Raw genomic sequence first — 17,678 nt, 5'->3', positions numbered from 1 at the left:
AAGCCACCAAGAAACCATTCACCCTATCGATGGCCAATCTGAAAAGGCCTGGTCCAGACATAGAACAGCAATGTTCCAAACCCACATAGAGAAATCAGAGATCAAAGCCACCAAGAAACAGTTCACCCTATCGATGGCCAATCTGAAAAGGCCTGGTCCAGACATAGAACAGCAATGGTTCAATACTTACCCAGAGGTATTTGGAACATGCTGCCCATCTGCTACACAATCTAATGAATAGCTCAAGATACATCCCAAAAGTACTGATGCAGAGTTCTTTAAAAATGTGCTGTCTAAAATACAAGGGAGACCTATCCATCTTACAAACAAAAAAAGAAATGAAGCACAGAGCTAGGTCGCTAAGAAGTGTAGATGAGAAAACCTGCGTCACAATGAAGCACCACTCAAGGACTGCTTACGTAGGCTGAAACGGAGCAAGCTAGAACATCATGGACCGCTCCTAGTTTGCTTTTGGAAATATATAAAAAGGACTGACTTATGCATCAATATGGTTACAGATGATTTTAAGATGCTCATAGATTCCAGCATTGACAGGAGCTCCCCATTAGACTACCTTAAATTGCTGGTAACAGATCCAATACAAACTAATGATCTGCTTACCCGTCTTTTATCCAAAGCATAATTCAGATTTGAAAATGTACTGTGATGTAATGTATTCATATGAAATGGGTACATGTTAAAGTTTTTAAAAATTCACTAACATTTGAAAAAATATACCTTATAACTTTTGTACTTAATGCGTGGGAGCTATGATGGCCTGTATCTAATTGCGCTTGAATGTAATTATATCACATGTTGTGTATGGTTTCAAAATGATGCCTTTGGCCGAGTGAAAAAACATTTGAAAAAATGCACCCTATATCTTTTACCCTTAATGCATGGGTGCTGTGATGCCCTGTATCTAATTGTGTTTGAATGTAATTATATCCTACTTGGTTTCCACAAGATGCCTTTGGCCTAGTGAAAACGAAAGTAATTTTCCAATCCTATGATACACACGGAAGTGCATCCACTTTCTCCGCCTTAATCTGCATTGCTGGGACTCCAAAGACCTGAGGTAAATGGTGGAATAGAGGGGGCTGAATAAACCATCTCCGCTGATTTCCAGAGATCCATAGGAAGGAGTGAATGGTGGATCTTAAACCATCTTCCCCGGTACCTTCCATTGATGTTTTCCCCAGTTGAAAGAGAGGTGGAGGAATGTCTGTCTCTGCAACAAACAATGCCACCGCGTTGACCCATGTTCCATGGTAGGACCATTCACCAGCCCCCATTGCCACTTAACCTGCCACAACACACACACCAGCCCACTGACCACCTCCACACTGAACACACCACAGACACCACCTGAACAAAAACACCATTTTGCATGCGCCCTTCTCAACACACGCTCACTATGCAAACATATCACAGAAATTTGTGACCTCATTTCTACCCTCACACCCGACATCCTCTTGCTCACTGAAACCTGGCTCAACCCTACTTCTGTGCCCGACAATTGCCACCGCAGTACACGAAAGATACAAGATCATCCATCACAACCACATCAACAAGCCTGGCAGAGGGATCGCCATCATACACAATGAATCCATCCAATGCACCTCCACGAATGACATCACCTCAGCCATGGAGCACCTCAACTTCTGACTCCAAGCAGACAGCAAAACAACGATCAGGGGCCCTCTTTCTTACCATCCTCCATGACCACATCCAGCTTTTTGCAACTTCATTGTCGACTTCATTGCTCCCCTTGCCATAGATTCCAACAACTGAATTTTCCTCATCTACCTCAACTTCCATCTCGACGACCACATTGACATCGACACTCCCAACCACTTCGAAAGCTTCAACAACAACGGACTCACTCAACTCATCAATGACCCCATGCACATCGCAGGCCACACGCTAAACCCCATCTTTAACTCTAGCGACAGCATCAGGTACAGCCACAACACCAAACTCACTTGGACAGACCACTCCAATGTCCACTTCAACATCACCAGCTCACGAGTCTCTGCCTCACACTGCAGCTAGAGCAAAGTCTCAAAGGAAACATGCATTAATGCCCTCAAAACTATCCACTCCATCTCTGTCACCAATCTAGACCAGAACATCAAAAACAATTGGATCACCAACTGCGCCAACAGCGTTGCTTTCAACTGCAACAACACCCACAAAAGGTCCACCAAGCAGGTCAGCTGGCACACTGAGACCTCAAAACCACTAAATGACACTGGAAACAAATGGAAAGGAGATGGCGCTGCAGCAAGGACATGACCGACAAAACGGCCTTCTAAACAGCCCTCAACCTCTACCACAGACAGTTGGGAGAATCAAAGGAAAAGGTCTTAGCCTCATATATTTAATCAAGCTCAAATAATTGCAAAGAACTCTTCAACATCATCAAATAGTTTTCCAACTCCTCAGCTGCAACAAGCAGCATTACCCCCTCACACGAACTCCGCAACAGCCTTGCAAACTTCTTCCACAACAAGATCGCCAACATCTACAGAAACTTCAAACCCCAACCTAAACCCACCGACTTCTTCAAGCAACACAACGGCCCCGCTACCACCATAGACAACCGAATAACCGAGTGGAGCTAGCTTGCTACACAAGACACCTGCCTCCATCATGAACACACTCCACCTAGGAGCCCCAACCAACCCATGCCCTCACCACATCTTCAACCTAGGTGAAGCCAGAATCAGCCACATACTTGCCGCCTTCCCAGAGGACTGGAAACACGCAGAAGTCAACGTCGTACAAAAGAAACCATTGGCACACCCTAGCAAACTTAACAACTACCGACCAATCTCCCTTCTACTGTTCCCGGCCAAAGTATTAGAAAAAGCCATCAACCAACAACTCTGCACATTTGGAATGGATCCTCCTACTTGACTCCTCGAAATCCGGATTCTGCAGCAACTACAGCACTGAGACAGCCCTCATCATGACTACCGATGCAATCTGAGCCCTACTCGACCAAGGACAACTTTTGGTTCCGATCCTCCTAGACCTCTTAGGAGCCTTTGATATAGTCTCCCACCACACACTCATAACAAGGCTGCACAACAGAGGCATCCAAGGAGCTGATCTCAGATGACTTGCCTCTTTCTTCACCGGAAGAAAGCAAAAAGTCTGCCTTCACCTCAGAACGCAAGGAAATCATCTGTGGAGTACCCCAAAGATCCTCGCTCAGCCCCACCATCTTCAACACTTGTATTAAACCTCTGGCCAGCATCGCCAAAACCAACGGACTCAGCATCATATCCTATGCTGACGACACACAACTCATCCTCTCCCTCTCTGAAGACACCACCAAGACCAACTTCGACAACTGCATGACAGACGTCGCCAACTGGATGAAGGACAACTGCCTGGAGCTCAACACAGACAAGACAGAGGTTACGGAAACAAAAGGTCCTCATAGGACGCATCTTGGTGGCCTGCAGAAATTGGACCTATTCCTACCCCCACTGACCACGCTAGGAACCTAGGTATCATTCTGGACAACCAGCTAACCATGATGACTTAGATCAACTCCATCTCCTACTCTTGCTTTTTCATCCTCCGCATGCTTCATAAGATATTTAAATGGCTACCTCAAAGATTGTCTCATTTTAGATAAGCACAACAACAGTTGTTTAATGATTCAATGTATACTAAAACTTTATAATAAATGCCACCCACACCATTCTTATAGCTTTGGGTGGCCAGAGATATTATGAATTGTCACACTTGTGGGAGTGTGATGGTTATTGGTTGTGTTGGTACTGTCATTGGCAGGGCTGACAAGGGCAATGAGTGGTGCAAGCTGCAGTGGCCACCTGAGAAGGGCTCTAGCAATTACTTACCACAAATTAACAACTGCCGGGTAGTATGAATTTGCAACACTTGTGAACAACCATACATAATCATGATGCTCATTTAGAATCTATTAAGTGCCAATGCAACATTGGCATACTATTGCCATTGATTTTATGAGACCATTTTCTAAATTCAGATCTAAAAACAAGCACATAGTCACCATTACTATTTTCTAAATGGTTTGATGGACGATTAATTGGTGAATCCAGTATAGTCGATATAATTACGTTTCTCAATGAAGTCTTTGAAAGGGAAGGGTATCTTTCGCAGTGGCAATGAAGTGCAGTTTATTTCTCTTGAAATGAGGAATTTCCTAGCTGGTACAGGTATAGAACGTGTACTCACAGCCTGATATCACCCACAAGGTAATGGACTTTTAGGGGGAACAGACTGCATTATGTAGGGTTATGTTCAGAGGCTTTTGCTAGTAGTTCAGCTGTAGGCCACGTATTACACCACAGAGTGCTACTGAAGACACACTGTTTTCCCTCCTAATGCATAGGCAATCTTCCACTGTTCTCAGCGAGTATGCAAATGGAAAGAACGAATCATTTCATTACAGGAACGGAAGAACCTGACCAAAATAAAAGCCAAATTGGGGAGAAGCAGGGGAAATATAAAACTTATTATGAGAAGAGATACAGGTTCTAGAAAAGTGTTTTAAGGTTAATGACTGAATCAGAAAAGCACATTATTTTAATCACAACAGTATTGCTAACGCTTCTCATCCATGTCAAGTAAAGAAATGAGGAAAAACTCTTTATGGACCAAAGAAGGGAAATGGTGGAATGTCAACCGAGTATGGAAAGTTCCACAGGAGAGTTTGATTGTCACTGGAACTAGGCAACTCTCTAGCAGCCGTTTTCATTTTCTAGATTTTGCTAAACAGTTTGGGACACAGCAATGCAATATCAGTACAATGAATGGAGAACAAACACGTCCTGGTGGGTGTAATTCTAACTTAACCTAAGACACAACTAGTTCTGAGATTGAACAAGGTATCAGCAGCTGTAACAGTAATAATGGCTACAACAATGGTCATTTTAATGGATCTGCGATGAGAGCTGTACTCATGCACATTGTGATAGGCGAGCGTGACCCCATAAAACTCAAGAATCATGTAACCAATTCATTGTTTTTATATTTTATCATCTCTGTGTTGTAGTCCTTCTTTTTTTGCTTATTGTTTCATACCCTTCTTATCCTTTTGTTTTCTATTTACATTGTCCTTTGTAAAAGGGATAAAGTGTTGTGATTTTGATTTGGAATGCTCACACTGTGGACGCGAGCCACTTGATATACCTGTTGTGTGACGATTGCAACAGTTGCGTGTTGTAGTGTCCTGTCTGCTTTGCCTTGTATATGACATACATTAAATGGCCCTCTTATTTCGACACCCTGTTATCGATACCTCCCCATATACAATTAGTTGTTGCTTCTCCATTTAAGCTCGAATTATATGGTACCCAATATGTTCACCACCAAAGCTAGGATGCTATGACACCCGGTATTTTCTCCACCTACGCAAGGATATTTTGTTACTCGTCATTTTCAACTACCCATGCGTGGTAGTATGTCCTTACAGCTGTTGGTTTACAATATAAACCTACTTCTCTGTATGATAATGCTCTATGATATAAGAACACCTAAGTTACATGTGTGGTGCTTAAAACATAACAATCAGTTTTCGTGAGTTGGATACCTCCTCACTCACTCTGAAATGGACTGACTCAACAATGCCCCCCCCCCCAATTATCTAAACCGCCAAACAGCTGGCAGAAGGAAAGTGCAGCAGACCTTTATCGAAAAAAGATGAACTCGCTCACAGAGAATAATGAATCCAAGGAGCTGGGCTTACTCATCCATGTCATCCCAAAATTCTCCTACTATTGGGCAAATAAACAGTGCTTTCCACTTTGCCCTTGGGCAGGGTTATGGCGCTATAGTCTAAAACACAAGTCGGTGAAGTGTATGAACATACTATAAATTGCCGCCATATTTACCATAGTTGACGTCAGCTGTCTGGTGCATCATGGGTACCTTCAGGACGGATCCCTCAGTGCTGATGAACGGCAACGTCTGTGTGTCTGTAAAGGAGAACTTCTTTTGCCAAGTGCTTTTAAAATACATGGTGCTCACCAAAGCTACTTGGGTCAAAGGTGAGGCAGGGGCATCCAAGGTCAGAAAGTCTAGCATTCCACCTAATTGAGAAATAAACAAGCATTTACAATGCAATAGGTCTCGCACTGACATTATGTTGAGCTACTGACATTGTAAACAACATTGTTTTTTGGTTTTGTTTTTCTTTTGTAAAACATAAATAAAATGCATTGTGATTTGATATGGCAATTGCTAAAAAAAAAGTTGAAATGCGAAACCTATTGCATTTACACTAGTGTACTCACTGTGCTTTGTCTGCCATAACCCCAGAGTATCTGCCCTGCTAGTCTTTCTTCCCTGTTTTCCCTTTTGCTTTTATTTTATGCGTTTTTATATAGCGCAGACTTTACCTGAAGGTGTCAGAGCGCTTCACACTAGGAACAGAACTGATACATGAGGAGAACATTACAAGTGAACAAATTACAAAAGCAAACGTTAAGTTACATGAGGCAAAAATGACAATTGTGAGCAAACAAAATACAAGAGGTAGCAAACGGGGCATTACAGGAGGAAAAAGTGACATGTGTGTAGGTTACAACAGCGTACAAAGTACAAGTAGAGGTATAATACTGCAATAAATGGCAGACACTCAAGCACAAGAACAAACGTTACGTAGGCAATGGTGGCACTTGTACAAGTATCTAAAGCAAATAAAATGTAAGAGGTAGCAAACAGGATGTTACAAGAGAAAAGTGACATGTGCATGTTACAAACGAGTACCAAACACAGGTAGAAGGATAATACTGCAGTAGCTGGCAGAACACACTGGGAAGGCACTTCCATAGTCATGGAGAAAAGGATTCCCTATAATGGAGGGTCTTCCTTCAGATAATAGAGAGGGTGTGAATTACATTTGGAAGTGTCTTTGAAGGAGGAGAACTTTGAGGTCCGTTTTGAAGGCCTGGGAGGAGGTGGTGGTCCGGAGCTGAGGCAGAAGTGAGTTCCAGATTCTCACTGCGTTGCCTGAAAAGGATTGGGCCATCGATCTTTCCTTCTTGAAAGTGGGAGGTTCAAGCAGTACATTTTCGGCATTACGTGATGATCTACAGCCTCCAGAGAGTTTGTTTGTTGGCCAGGTAGCAAGGAGAGGAATAGTGTAAGGCTTTGTGGGTGATACAGTCAGTCTTGTAGATAGATCTTGCCTCAATGGGAAGCCAGCGGAGGGTGGATAGCATGGGTGTGATGTGGTCATTTCTTTTGGCCCCATAAATGAAGTGAGTTGCTGAATGGAGAATAGATTTACGGGTGGACAGGTGGGATTTGGGGAGGCCAGTGAGAAGAGAATTGCAGTAGTCCAGTCTGGAGAGGACCAGCGATTGGACCAGAGTTTTAAGGTCTTGCTCTGGGAAGAAGCGACAAATTCCCCAAAGAAGGAGCAGTTGGTATCGAGCAGACTTTGCAATGGAGTTGATGTGGGAGATTAGATTGAGTTTTTTGTCGAGTATGACACCAAGGGATTTTCCGCTATTACCAATGATGGGTCTATTGTTAAGTAGATTCAAATGATCCATCCATGATTGCACCGGGGAGGAGAGAGTGAGGAGGAGAGGAGGGGGAATTCAGTTTTGGAGGGATTCAGAATCAGTTGATGTGTTAACATCCAGTTTTGAATGGAGTCCAGAGTAGAGCTTAGGACGGAGAGATAGTGAGTGGAGGCAGCTTTGAGGTAGATTTGAGTGTTGTTTGCGTAGAGATGATAGTGAACCCCGGATTTACTTAGGAGATCTCCCAGTGGTTCTAAATAGAGATTGAACAGTGTGGGTGCAAGTATAGAGCCTTGAGGAACACCTTGACCTACCGCCGAAGGAGGTGAAAGACTGTTCGCTATTTTGATCATTTGGGATCTATCAGAGAGGAAGGAAGCAAACCATTTAAGCACAGTGCCCTCCATGCCCATTCTCTGTTGAAGAGTGTTGAGGAGAGTGTTGTGATTGACAGTGTCAAAGGCTGCAGAAAGGTCAAGGAGAATTAGAAGAGAAGACCCTCCTGAATCAAGTATCCGCAGCGCGTCATCAATCACTTGCAGCAGGGCTGTTTCAGTGCTACAGTTTTGGATGAAGCCAGACTGAAAATTGTCAAGAAGATCATTGTCCTTGATATGACAAGAGAGTTGTTTTACTACACATCTTTCTGTGATCTTCGCAAGAAAGGGTAGGATAGTGATGGGGCGGAAGCTGTTGAGGTCATTAGCATCAGCAGTGGGTTTTTTAAGCAGAGGGGTGACCTGCCCAGTTTTGAAGGGAACAGGAAGGGAGCTTTGACAGACGGAGAGGTTGACTAGAGTGGTCCAATAGAGAAGAGAATGGGTATAGAAGTCGATGGCAATGGCACAAGGGATGGGGTCAAGAGAATGGTTGGAGGGCTTTGTTTTGCGGATGCAATTGACGAGGGCATCTTCAGAGATGGGGTCAAAGTTCTGCCAAATGACTAGTGTATTGCGCTCCCCTGGAGGGATAGGATGAGTGACCTGCTCCACCAGTGATTTCACTTTTTCGTCGAAGAATACAGTGAAATCAGTTGCTTTCTTTGTGGAATCCTCCAGCTTGGAGGTTGGGGGAGAGCAGTTAGTATTCTTGATGAGATCAAATAGTTTTTTGGGTCTATTTTTGGCTGAATAAAGGAGGGTTCTGAAGTGCGACGCTTGCCCAAGGTCCAAGCTTTGGACACGTGAGCAACAGTAAAGCCGTCCTTAAGATTGTGTTCGCTGCATTTGTACATCCCGCAAAAAGTCCACATAGTTAGTGCCAATAATTCTGGATAAAACAACATTGCACTCAAGGGACGACTAAATGGTTGACGTTTGAAGGCGATCTGACATGAAGACCATCAAAATCATTGTTGTCCATTGGTTTAAAGACTCTTCAAATCCTGGGGGCTAACCATGTCTGCCGCCACTAGACCGGACAGAAAACTGTAAGTCCAAGGAGAGAACAGGCTCACTGGAGACAAGAGGCGACTGAATATGGCAGGGGCCACATTATTATTATATTAAAATAAATTACTCGTATACAAAATAAAACGCTACATACACAGGCCCGGGGCTGGGGGAGAGGCACCTCACAGCTTCTGCCAGTTAAACACTCCCTGGCATGTCAAAGAAGCCCCGCCTAATGCATAGCAATTCGGCTCCTTCCTCACCTGCTCAATATTTTACTCTCAGTCCCTGGGTTTCTCAGAAAAGCCATCCTGACGGTGCCCCTGCCCCCCTCTGCTATGTCACTTGTGGGGTTTCCACTAAACCCCTGCACTGTCCTGATATTAAAGTCTTGTAGCATAGTGCCTACTCACTGCATGCCAATCCACAGCGCTGTTAAGAATTATTATTATTGTTATATTTTGCATTGGAGCACTTTATATGATCACCAATTAGGTTACACAAGTACACATTCATTTTTGGTAGGTTCAGGGAGATAAAGTAATTTACCCTGACTCACAGGATGTGGAGGTGACGCCGAGACTCGAACCTGGTTCCCCAGCTTAAAAGTCGGCAGCTCTGGCTGTTAAACCACACCCTGTAACTAGCACCCTATTAAATGGAAAGGGGAATTACACTACTGACATAGCACGTGCAATGGAGGTGGGAGGGGGCCACGGAAAGAAAGCCTGCAAGGGGGTAAAGATGCTGGTGGTACCAGGAAGTAGAGAGGGTGGAAGGAAAAGGGGAGAAGTGGGAGCAAACGCAATGGGAAGAGGTATGGAATGAATGAGGCAGCAAGTGAGAAGAGTAGAAGAACTGAGTCAACTGAGTTTGATTGAGGAGTAGGGAAAGCTGCAGTGAAACAAGATAGAAAGCTGCAGCCTGGAATGGCCCGTTTTGTGCTGAAGGTAAAAACACACTTGAGGTTCTGTAAATACGAATTTGTTCGTGCTAAGCCTCCATTTTGTTGTCGCTGCCATCTTGTGTTGCCCTTACTCGGGCAGCGCGGCGAATGCAATGTTTTTCTCGTTTCTGCATTTACGAGTCAGGTGGCTTCTTTGCCTATGTTTACTAACGAGTGTCAGGGTCTGGCCGAGTACACTAATTCCTGTCTGAGCTGATTAATCCCCGTCCGGACTATTTGTTGGTTCGCACCATTCTTTCCTTTAAGTTATCTTATCTGCTGTCTTTCGCTACACGTTTCATGCATTCTCCTGTTTCACGACTGTCCTTCTAAAACATACAGCGGTGTTTTCTCTACTTGTAAATCGAATTGTGTGGATTCGTTTGTAATTTGTTTAAGGAGTCGAGCGATAAACATAACCGGGAACTTGAGTTGCTTTGGACTTAAAGCATTGTCTATAACATTTGCCTATGTCTCATGCTCTTGTGTGATTGCATTTTGCATTGTATTGTACCATATATAAACCTGTGCGCCACGGAGTAAAGTGGCAGTCTCTTTTGAACCTCGTTATACCAACGACTTCTAAGACCACTGTACTAGCTGCAGCTAATAAATACAATCTTCTACGCCAGACGAAGAGTCTGTGTCTCTGTTTCTGACAAGGCAGGTGAATCCCGGGGATTTCAGGCTTGACACAGCAATTTGGAGATAAGCAGAGGCCATGTGCCTATTTCTCCGCTACACTAGACCCAGTAGCTAAAGCTTTGCCCAGTTGTCTCAGAGCTACAGCAGCTGCAGCGATTTCTATTAGACAGTCTGCTGGATTAGTGTTGGATAACACACACATTGTAATGGTTCCACATGCAGTTGATACCTTGTTGAACAGAACAAGAACACAGCATCTTACGAGTGCTCGTTTGTCTGGATACGATCTGGCACTTCTTGCGAGTCATGTACATATCAAAAGATGTAACACGTTAAATCCAGCTACACTGTTGCCACTCCCAGATGAGAAAGACGTTCAGGAAAAACATGATTGTTTTCTTCGAACGGAAGAAGAAACGTAGGGTAGGATTGATTTGAAGGACACTCCGCTCAAGAACCCGGATTGGATCCTATGGGTGGACGGTTCTTGTTTCAAGCTTCCAAATGGGGAGACTACTTCTGCCTATGCTGTCACCACCTTATGCACAATTGTTGAGACGGCACGTATCGGACATAATTCAGCTCAAGCAGCTGAATTGATATCCTTGACTAGAGCGTGTGTGTTGTCGAAGGGAAAGAGAGTGGATGTGTACACTGATAGTCAGTATGCTTTTGGCGTTGCACATAGCTTTGGTAAATTATGGAGGGGGAGAGGATTCTTTACCTCTCACGGGACAAAGATCTAGCATGGTCAGTTAGTAACTGATCTTCTTGAGTCACTTACTTTACCTGCACAGATAGCGATCATAAAGTGCAGCGCGCATAGGAAAGTCACAGATGATGTGGGTCGTGGAAATGCGTTTGCAGACGTGGTAGCAAAAACTACAGCTAGAGACACCACTAGCCGAATGTATGTGGCAGGTCCTGCAAACTGGGTTAGGGAAATTGGAATGTGTGAAGACATGATTGAGAGTGTGAAAACGATTCAGGGAGAGGCTACTGAGAAGGAATTGAGTATATGGAAAGAAAGTACGGGAATGTTAGACTCGATGGGTTGTTGGACGGAGTTGTCGGAACATCAGCGATGGTTATTACCGGACGCTTATGTGTTGCCGGTTGTGACTATGGCTCATGGTCCAGCTCACATTAGTGCGAAAGGCATATGTAAGCTCTTGGCTCCTGTGTGGCAGAATAAAGGAATCCCGAAATGTGCAGAGAATGTGGTTAAGCATTGTATTGTTTGTCTAATGCATAACCCAAGAAAGGGTACCCCAACTCCGGCAGGTCATTTCGCTCCCCCGTCATATCCTTTTGAGGTGTTGCAGATCGATTACATTCATATGGATCAATGCAACAACCTTAAGTATGTTCTGGTGGTGGTATGTGCCTTTTCCCGTTGGATAGAGGCCTACCCCTTGAAAGATAACACTGCTCTGTCAACTGCTAAAGTGTTGCTTAAAGAGTTCTTTCCCAGGTTTGGTTTGCCGCGTATTGTCTGGAGTGACAATGGAAGTGAATTTGTGGGTCAAATTATGCAGAAAGTGTGTTCTGGTCTTGGTATTAGACAGAAGTTTCATGCGGCAAACCATCCACAGTCTGCGGGTTTGGTTGAGTGTTATAATGGTACACTCAAGCTTAAACTAGCCAAGATTCAAGCCAGTGCGGGCCTTGCTTGGCCTGACGCCTTGCCCCTGGCTCTTTTGTCAACCAGAACTACTGTGCACTCTCGTATGGGACTTAGCCCATATGAATTGGTATTCGGACGCCCAGCTAATGTTTGGGGTGTCCCTCGTCCCAAGAAATATTCAGACATACCATATCCTCTGTTAACTGACTACTTGCATAACTTGACTGCTAAATTAAGTATTATTCGTCAACAGGTACAAAGTGCTTTGCCGGAGGCCTCCACAGACCCAGGTCACACTATTTTGCCCGGTGACTGGGTTTACATCAAGAATTTTCAGCGGACTAAGAACTTGGAGCCTCGTTGGTCTGCGCCTAGGCAAGTTTTGCTCGTCACCCGCACAGCTGTGAAAGTGGTCGGGAAGAAGAATTGGATACATGGCATGCACTGTAAAAAGGTGCCATTGCCATTACCCTTCGACCAGTGGATCCGCAGTGGCATAAAGGAATCTGATTCTGCAGTGATTCCTTGTTTTGTGCCTTTCAGTGATGCTCAAATTTATGGAACTCAGTCTGAGAAAGTGGATGACGACATTCTCCAAGCCGCTGTGCCTGCGCATCTTCGAATAGACACTACCAATCCAGAGACTTTGTTTAAGGACCAGACCGTGCCGAGCAAAACACGCTACAATCTGAGGCCGAGAGTTGACCAAAGGAACTGAACACTTTGAACACTTTTCCTTATTACCCAAAGACATTTTGATCTTTTTGCCTCCTTGTTTTTGTGTGATATTTAGTATTAGATGTGCCATCTGTATCCGTCGCAGGGTCTCGGTAGGAGACTCAGAATGTAACCTGTTTTTTTGTTCTTTTAGCAAGTGGCTTGTGCCTCAGGATATACAGAAGTGAGTAGCTGAGTGATTGAGGAAGATTGCCGTGAGCGACATTTTTTTAAAGATAAAGATGGATGGTACAACAACCATAGGTAGGGAAAATAGGAAGCAGGAAATGAGATCGAAGTATTGTAAATTATTGCGTAGTCGATTCGGTGTAACTTTTTGTGTTTTTATGTTTTTGTGTATTTTATTAGCCTGCACAGGTTGGATTGTACATGTTCTGCAACAGAGAAATGTTGTTAATTCTACAACTTCTTTGCCTTCTCCTCTTTCTGTCCTTTCACATAAAATGCATACTCTACCTCCTCATGAGCAGATAAGGAGAGCCGAATATATGAATAACACGTTTGTCCAGTTGTTACACCAACATCAGTTGGCTATTTATATGACTGATTGTTGGGTGTGCTGACTTATGCCACACAATACATGAAAGGGAATGCCATATTTGGTTCTTCCTTTCTCATATGAAGGTTCAGCCTATCTGACTATGTTTTCGGCCGCATACCATAACAGACAAAGACTTCTGGGAATGGATTAGATTTTAGCCACAGCCCTTTAATTAAAGGTATAGTGGTGATGGCTAAGATTGTAGAGAAGAACAAGATTCCATTAGACGAGAAAAGAGCTTATGAAGGATGGAATGTTACCCACTATGTTTCTAGCCTTGGTGACAAAACTAGAAAGGGTGAGTCTTCTCCAGTATGGACTGTACCCTATCAAGGTAATTTTTGTCTCCAAGTCAACAGCAAGAAAGCTGACAGCAAGCAGAGTTGTCTGTACACCTCCATTTTCTCGTCCCCTGATTTCCCTCTGTTGGTTCCGTCTCAAGGAACATATTTTGTTTGTAATGACAGAGCTTATACATGGCTCCCTTCTAACTTTTCTGGAACCTGTTATATATCTTTCCTTCTTCCCCCTACATATACGGCTCCGTCAGACCACCACAGAGTTAGATATAGCCTGGGTATATTCAATGCCAAGGACACGGCAGGACAAGAGGGAGGAGACTTCCTTAAAGGATTCCTTCCCTTATGGGGCCCAATGGTCAACAGCAGAAACATCAGGCAATTGGTTTGTGTGGTTGAGACCAATATTAATGTTACTGCAGGTGCGATAGGTAACATTACAGCAGAGCTTCAGGCTGACCGTCTTATGACATTACAGAATCGGATTGCGCTAGATGTGATCTTAGCAGACCGAGGAGGTGTCTGTAGATTGATCGGATCTAGCTGCTGCATTTATATTTATACTCCGACAATATACCAAGCCATTTCCAACTTGCATACCATCTCCGAGTCGATTCATCAGGACGAAGGGGATTGATCTTTTATGGGATGGTTTTGGGGAATATTGCCAACTTGGGGATGGAAGATCTTAACGTTCCTTGGAGCAATTTTGGCCATCATATTCTCTTGTTGTCTGTGTGTCCAATGTGGTCCTGCAGTTTGTGGCCTACTGGCTACTTTATGTGTTCCACAACCTGTAACTCAGAAGACAGAGAATATTAGGATGATGGTCCAGCAACAGCTTGAGAATTTTATGAATATCGATGCTGATTCTGACTCAGACTAGCATGAGTTGGTTTGTTTTTGCCTTAGTAATGACAAAAGGAGGGTCTGAGGTTCTGTAAATTACGAATTTGTTCGTGCTCAGCCTCCATTTTGTAGTCGCCGCCATCTTGTGTTGCCCTCACTCAGGCAGCGCGGCGAATGCGATGTTTTTGTCATTTCTGCATTTACGTGTCAGGTGGCTTCTTTGCCTATGTTTACTAACGAGTGTCAGGGTCTGGCCGGGTACACTAATTCCTGTCTGAGCTGATTAATCCCCGTCTGGACTATTTGTTGGTTCGCACCATTCTTTCCTTTAAGTTATCTTTTCTGCTGTCCTTCGCTACACGTCTCATGCATTCTCCTGTTTCACGACTGTCCTTCTAAAACATACAGCTGTGTTTTATCTACTTGTAAATCGAATTGTGTGGATTTGTTTGTAATTTGTTTAAGGGTTCGAGCGATAAACATAACCGGGAACTTGAGTTGCTTTGGACTTAAAGCATTGTCTATAACCTTTGCCTATGTCTCATGCTCTTGTGTGATTGCATTTTGCGTTGTATTGTACCGTATATAAACCTGTGCGCCACGGAGTTAAGTGTCAGTCTCTTTTGAATCTCGTTATACCAACGACTTCTAAGACCACTGTACTAGCTGCAGCTAATAAATACAATCTTCTACGCCAGACGAAGAGTCTGTGTCTCTGTTTCTGACAAGGCAGGTGAATTCCGGGGATTTCAGGCGTACCCTGTGCCGCCGGGCCTTAAGGCTGCGGTTCTCCACACTTTGTTACAAACCGCTGCATTCAGGGACTTGTTGTGTGGCTGCCAATAAGCCACACATACAAAGTGCTGCTGGCTCAAAAAGCCAAGACTGGCTAAAGGTGTCCCATCTGACTCTAGGCAGTTATGAAAGGGGGTGTCATGAAGGAAAGAAAACTACCAACTAACGTCATATGTCCCAGCTGGTCCTGGGGGTGACTGTCAAACAGTTATGGGATTTCAGGCAACAGCCCAAAACCTTCTGGTAGTTGTAGTTTGTTTCCAATCCAAGAGATAGCCCAGGATGCTAAGTGTAGTGAAGGAGAAAACTAGGACTGGCTAAAAGTCATCCTCATGATTGAACATAGTAGGCAACTATAACAACTTTTTCACGCACTATGTAATTCTTAACAGCACCAGGACGCCCTCCAAAATTAAAAAATATAATTTTTAAATTAAAAAAAATGGAACTAAGGGTTGGCACTCAGGTTGCTGAAGCGCCAGTCCAGGGGTGTCATTTACAAACCGCATTGCATTCTGGAAGTCGTAGTTTTGTTGTTTTATGGGCGCTTGAACTGAAGAAGAGGATTATTACACCTGCAGATAGCGGCTACAGTAAAGTCAGAAAGCTTTCCAGGCCAGCCTGGGGAGAAGCCGGGTTAAATGATTCTGCAGTGAAATGAATCTCCTTTATCTAAACATGTCTCCTGCATTTTCATTCCCAGTGCCTAACCTCGTCCCAGCGCTCACTCACAAGGCGATCGTGCAACCAAAAGTGTACAGCTAAAACGAATGGCACACTGCTGGAGACGGGGCGGGGGTACGTGATTGAGGCGAGGGGGGGGGGTGAGGAGGGGGGGCATGTAATCAGGCGGAATGTCTCAGAGATCTGCTGAGAGCCTCCGGTGGAATTTACAATGTCAAACATCGGTTTTAAAAACCTCACATCTGATTAACTGTGTTTAACCACCGCCCTTTGTTAAATAAAAAATGTTTAAAACACATTAAGCAATTATTAGCGACGTAGGCATGTGGCTGATTCGAAAACACATAGTAGTGAAAAATGTACAATTTCCAGGAAAACGCTTAGCACTGCACTTTTATTTTCGTTTCTTATCCTGCTGTTAAAATGAGTCAGCTGTGACTCTCTGCTACCCGAAAGAGAACACACAGGATGGGTGGCTCCAATTTCTTCTCTTTATTAGGACATGATGAGAAACACATGGCCCCATAAAGATAAGAAAAGTCTTTACGGCAGGCAGCCACAAAGCAGGCTACCTTGTCCGGACGGGCAGTGCGAAAAGGGGACAGGGTGACACCCAAAACCCCTCTTTTCCAATAGGAAGCCAGCGTTTACCATGAACGCTGACGCTACCCAATGGAAAAGAGGGCGGGGCTTACAGTACCCTTTTTAGAACGATATCTCTCGCAGAGGGGTGGCAGCAGCTTCGCTGCTCCGCCCACACCTCTGCGAGACCTAAAAGACAAAAGAAGTACAATTCCCTTAGGATTGGGGCAAACAGTTAAAAATATATATACATTCTATAGTGCTACACAAAAAAACGCGACAAATTAAGATTTACTTGTGCAGTTCAAAAACGTTCTGTGCTACAAGTACCCGAGTACAAGTGGGATTCATCTGCTTTGAGATTGGGCAAGTGGACACGCAACAGCGCAGTGCACGGATCACAAATGATGACATTCAAGCATGTTAGTGAGCCAGAACCATGGTTTCAGCCCCTGTCACCTTGCCTACTAAGAAGAACACAGCAGGCAAGGAACGGAAGCCTCCATGGAACAAAATGCCTTCATGCATTGGCTTATAGGCACGAGCCGGCAACCACTGGGTCCTGAAAGGCAAAGAAGGTCGCAAAAGTCTGTGACAATGGGGCAGAGTTGTGGTGAATGACTCAGCGGACTAGAAATTCCTCTCCAATATTTTGTGGCCCTGCAGGCGCTGCTTTTCAACAGTGAATGATTGGTACCTGCACTAGACAGTTCTTGACCAAATGACTACTTACAGCTACTTGACAACTCTCGGGATATTACAGCATTACCCCCTTGTTCTCCCTTCCTTGTCCCAGTCCTTGGTATCTGAGGGTGAACCCTACCCCAAATGTAGCATACAAGGTTGTAAATGCAATATAGATAACCTCACAGACCAACAAACGCTTGTTTTTAGACCCTTTAATCTTTCTACCAAAAATAATATGTCTCGTACCCATACAACCCATACCCTCCAACAGGAAGGATCGAGACGATACCATGCTGGAATACTACGGGACGCTTTTTCACTAATCATGAAGTGAAGAACACAACTTTAAAGCGATACGT

The 17,678-nt window shown here is 44.2% G+C and overlaps 1 protein-coding gene across 1 annotated transcript in view; it reads right to left on the bottom strand.

Moving 5' to 3' along the window:
- SERPINE3 (serpin family E member 3) overlaps nt 1-17,678 on the bottom strand; it is a 75,046-nt gene that overhangs the window by 42,221 nt on the left and 15,147 nt on the right. Inside the window, exon 3 of the mRNA XM_086933444.1 lies at nt 5,895-6,092. Coding sequence (XP_086789570.1) covers nt 5,895-6,092 — 198 coding nt within the window. The remainder of the gene's footprint in view (nt 1-5,894; nt 6,093-17,678) is intronic.

Source organism: Lissotriton vulgaris, chromosome 8, assembly GCF_964263255.1.
Source record: "Lissotriton vulgaris chromosome 8, aLisVul1.2, whole genome shotgun sequence".
NCBI lineage: Eukaryota > Metazoa > Chordata > Amphibia > Caudata > Salamandridae > Lissotriton > Lissotriton vulgaris.
The sequence above is the reverse complement of the archived record's forward strand: the minus strand, read 5'-3'. Positions and strand labels throughout refer to the sequence as shown.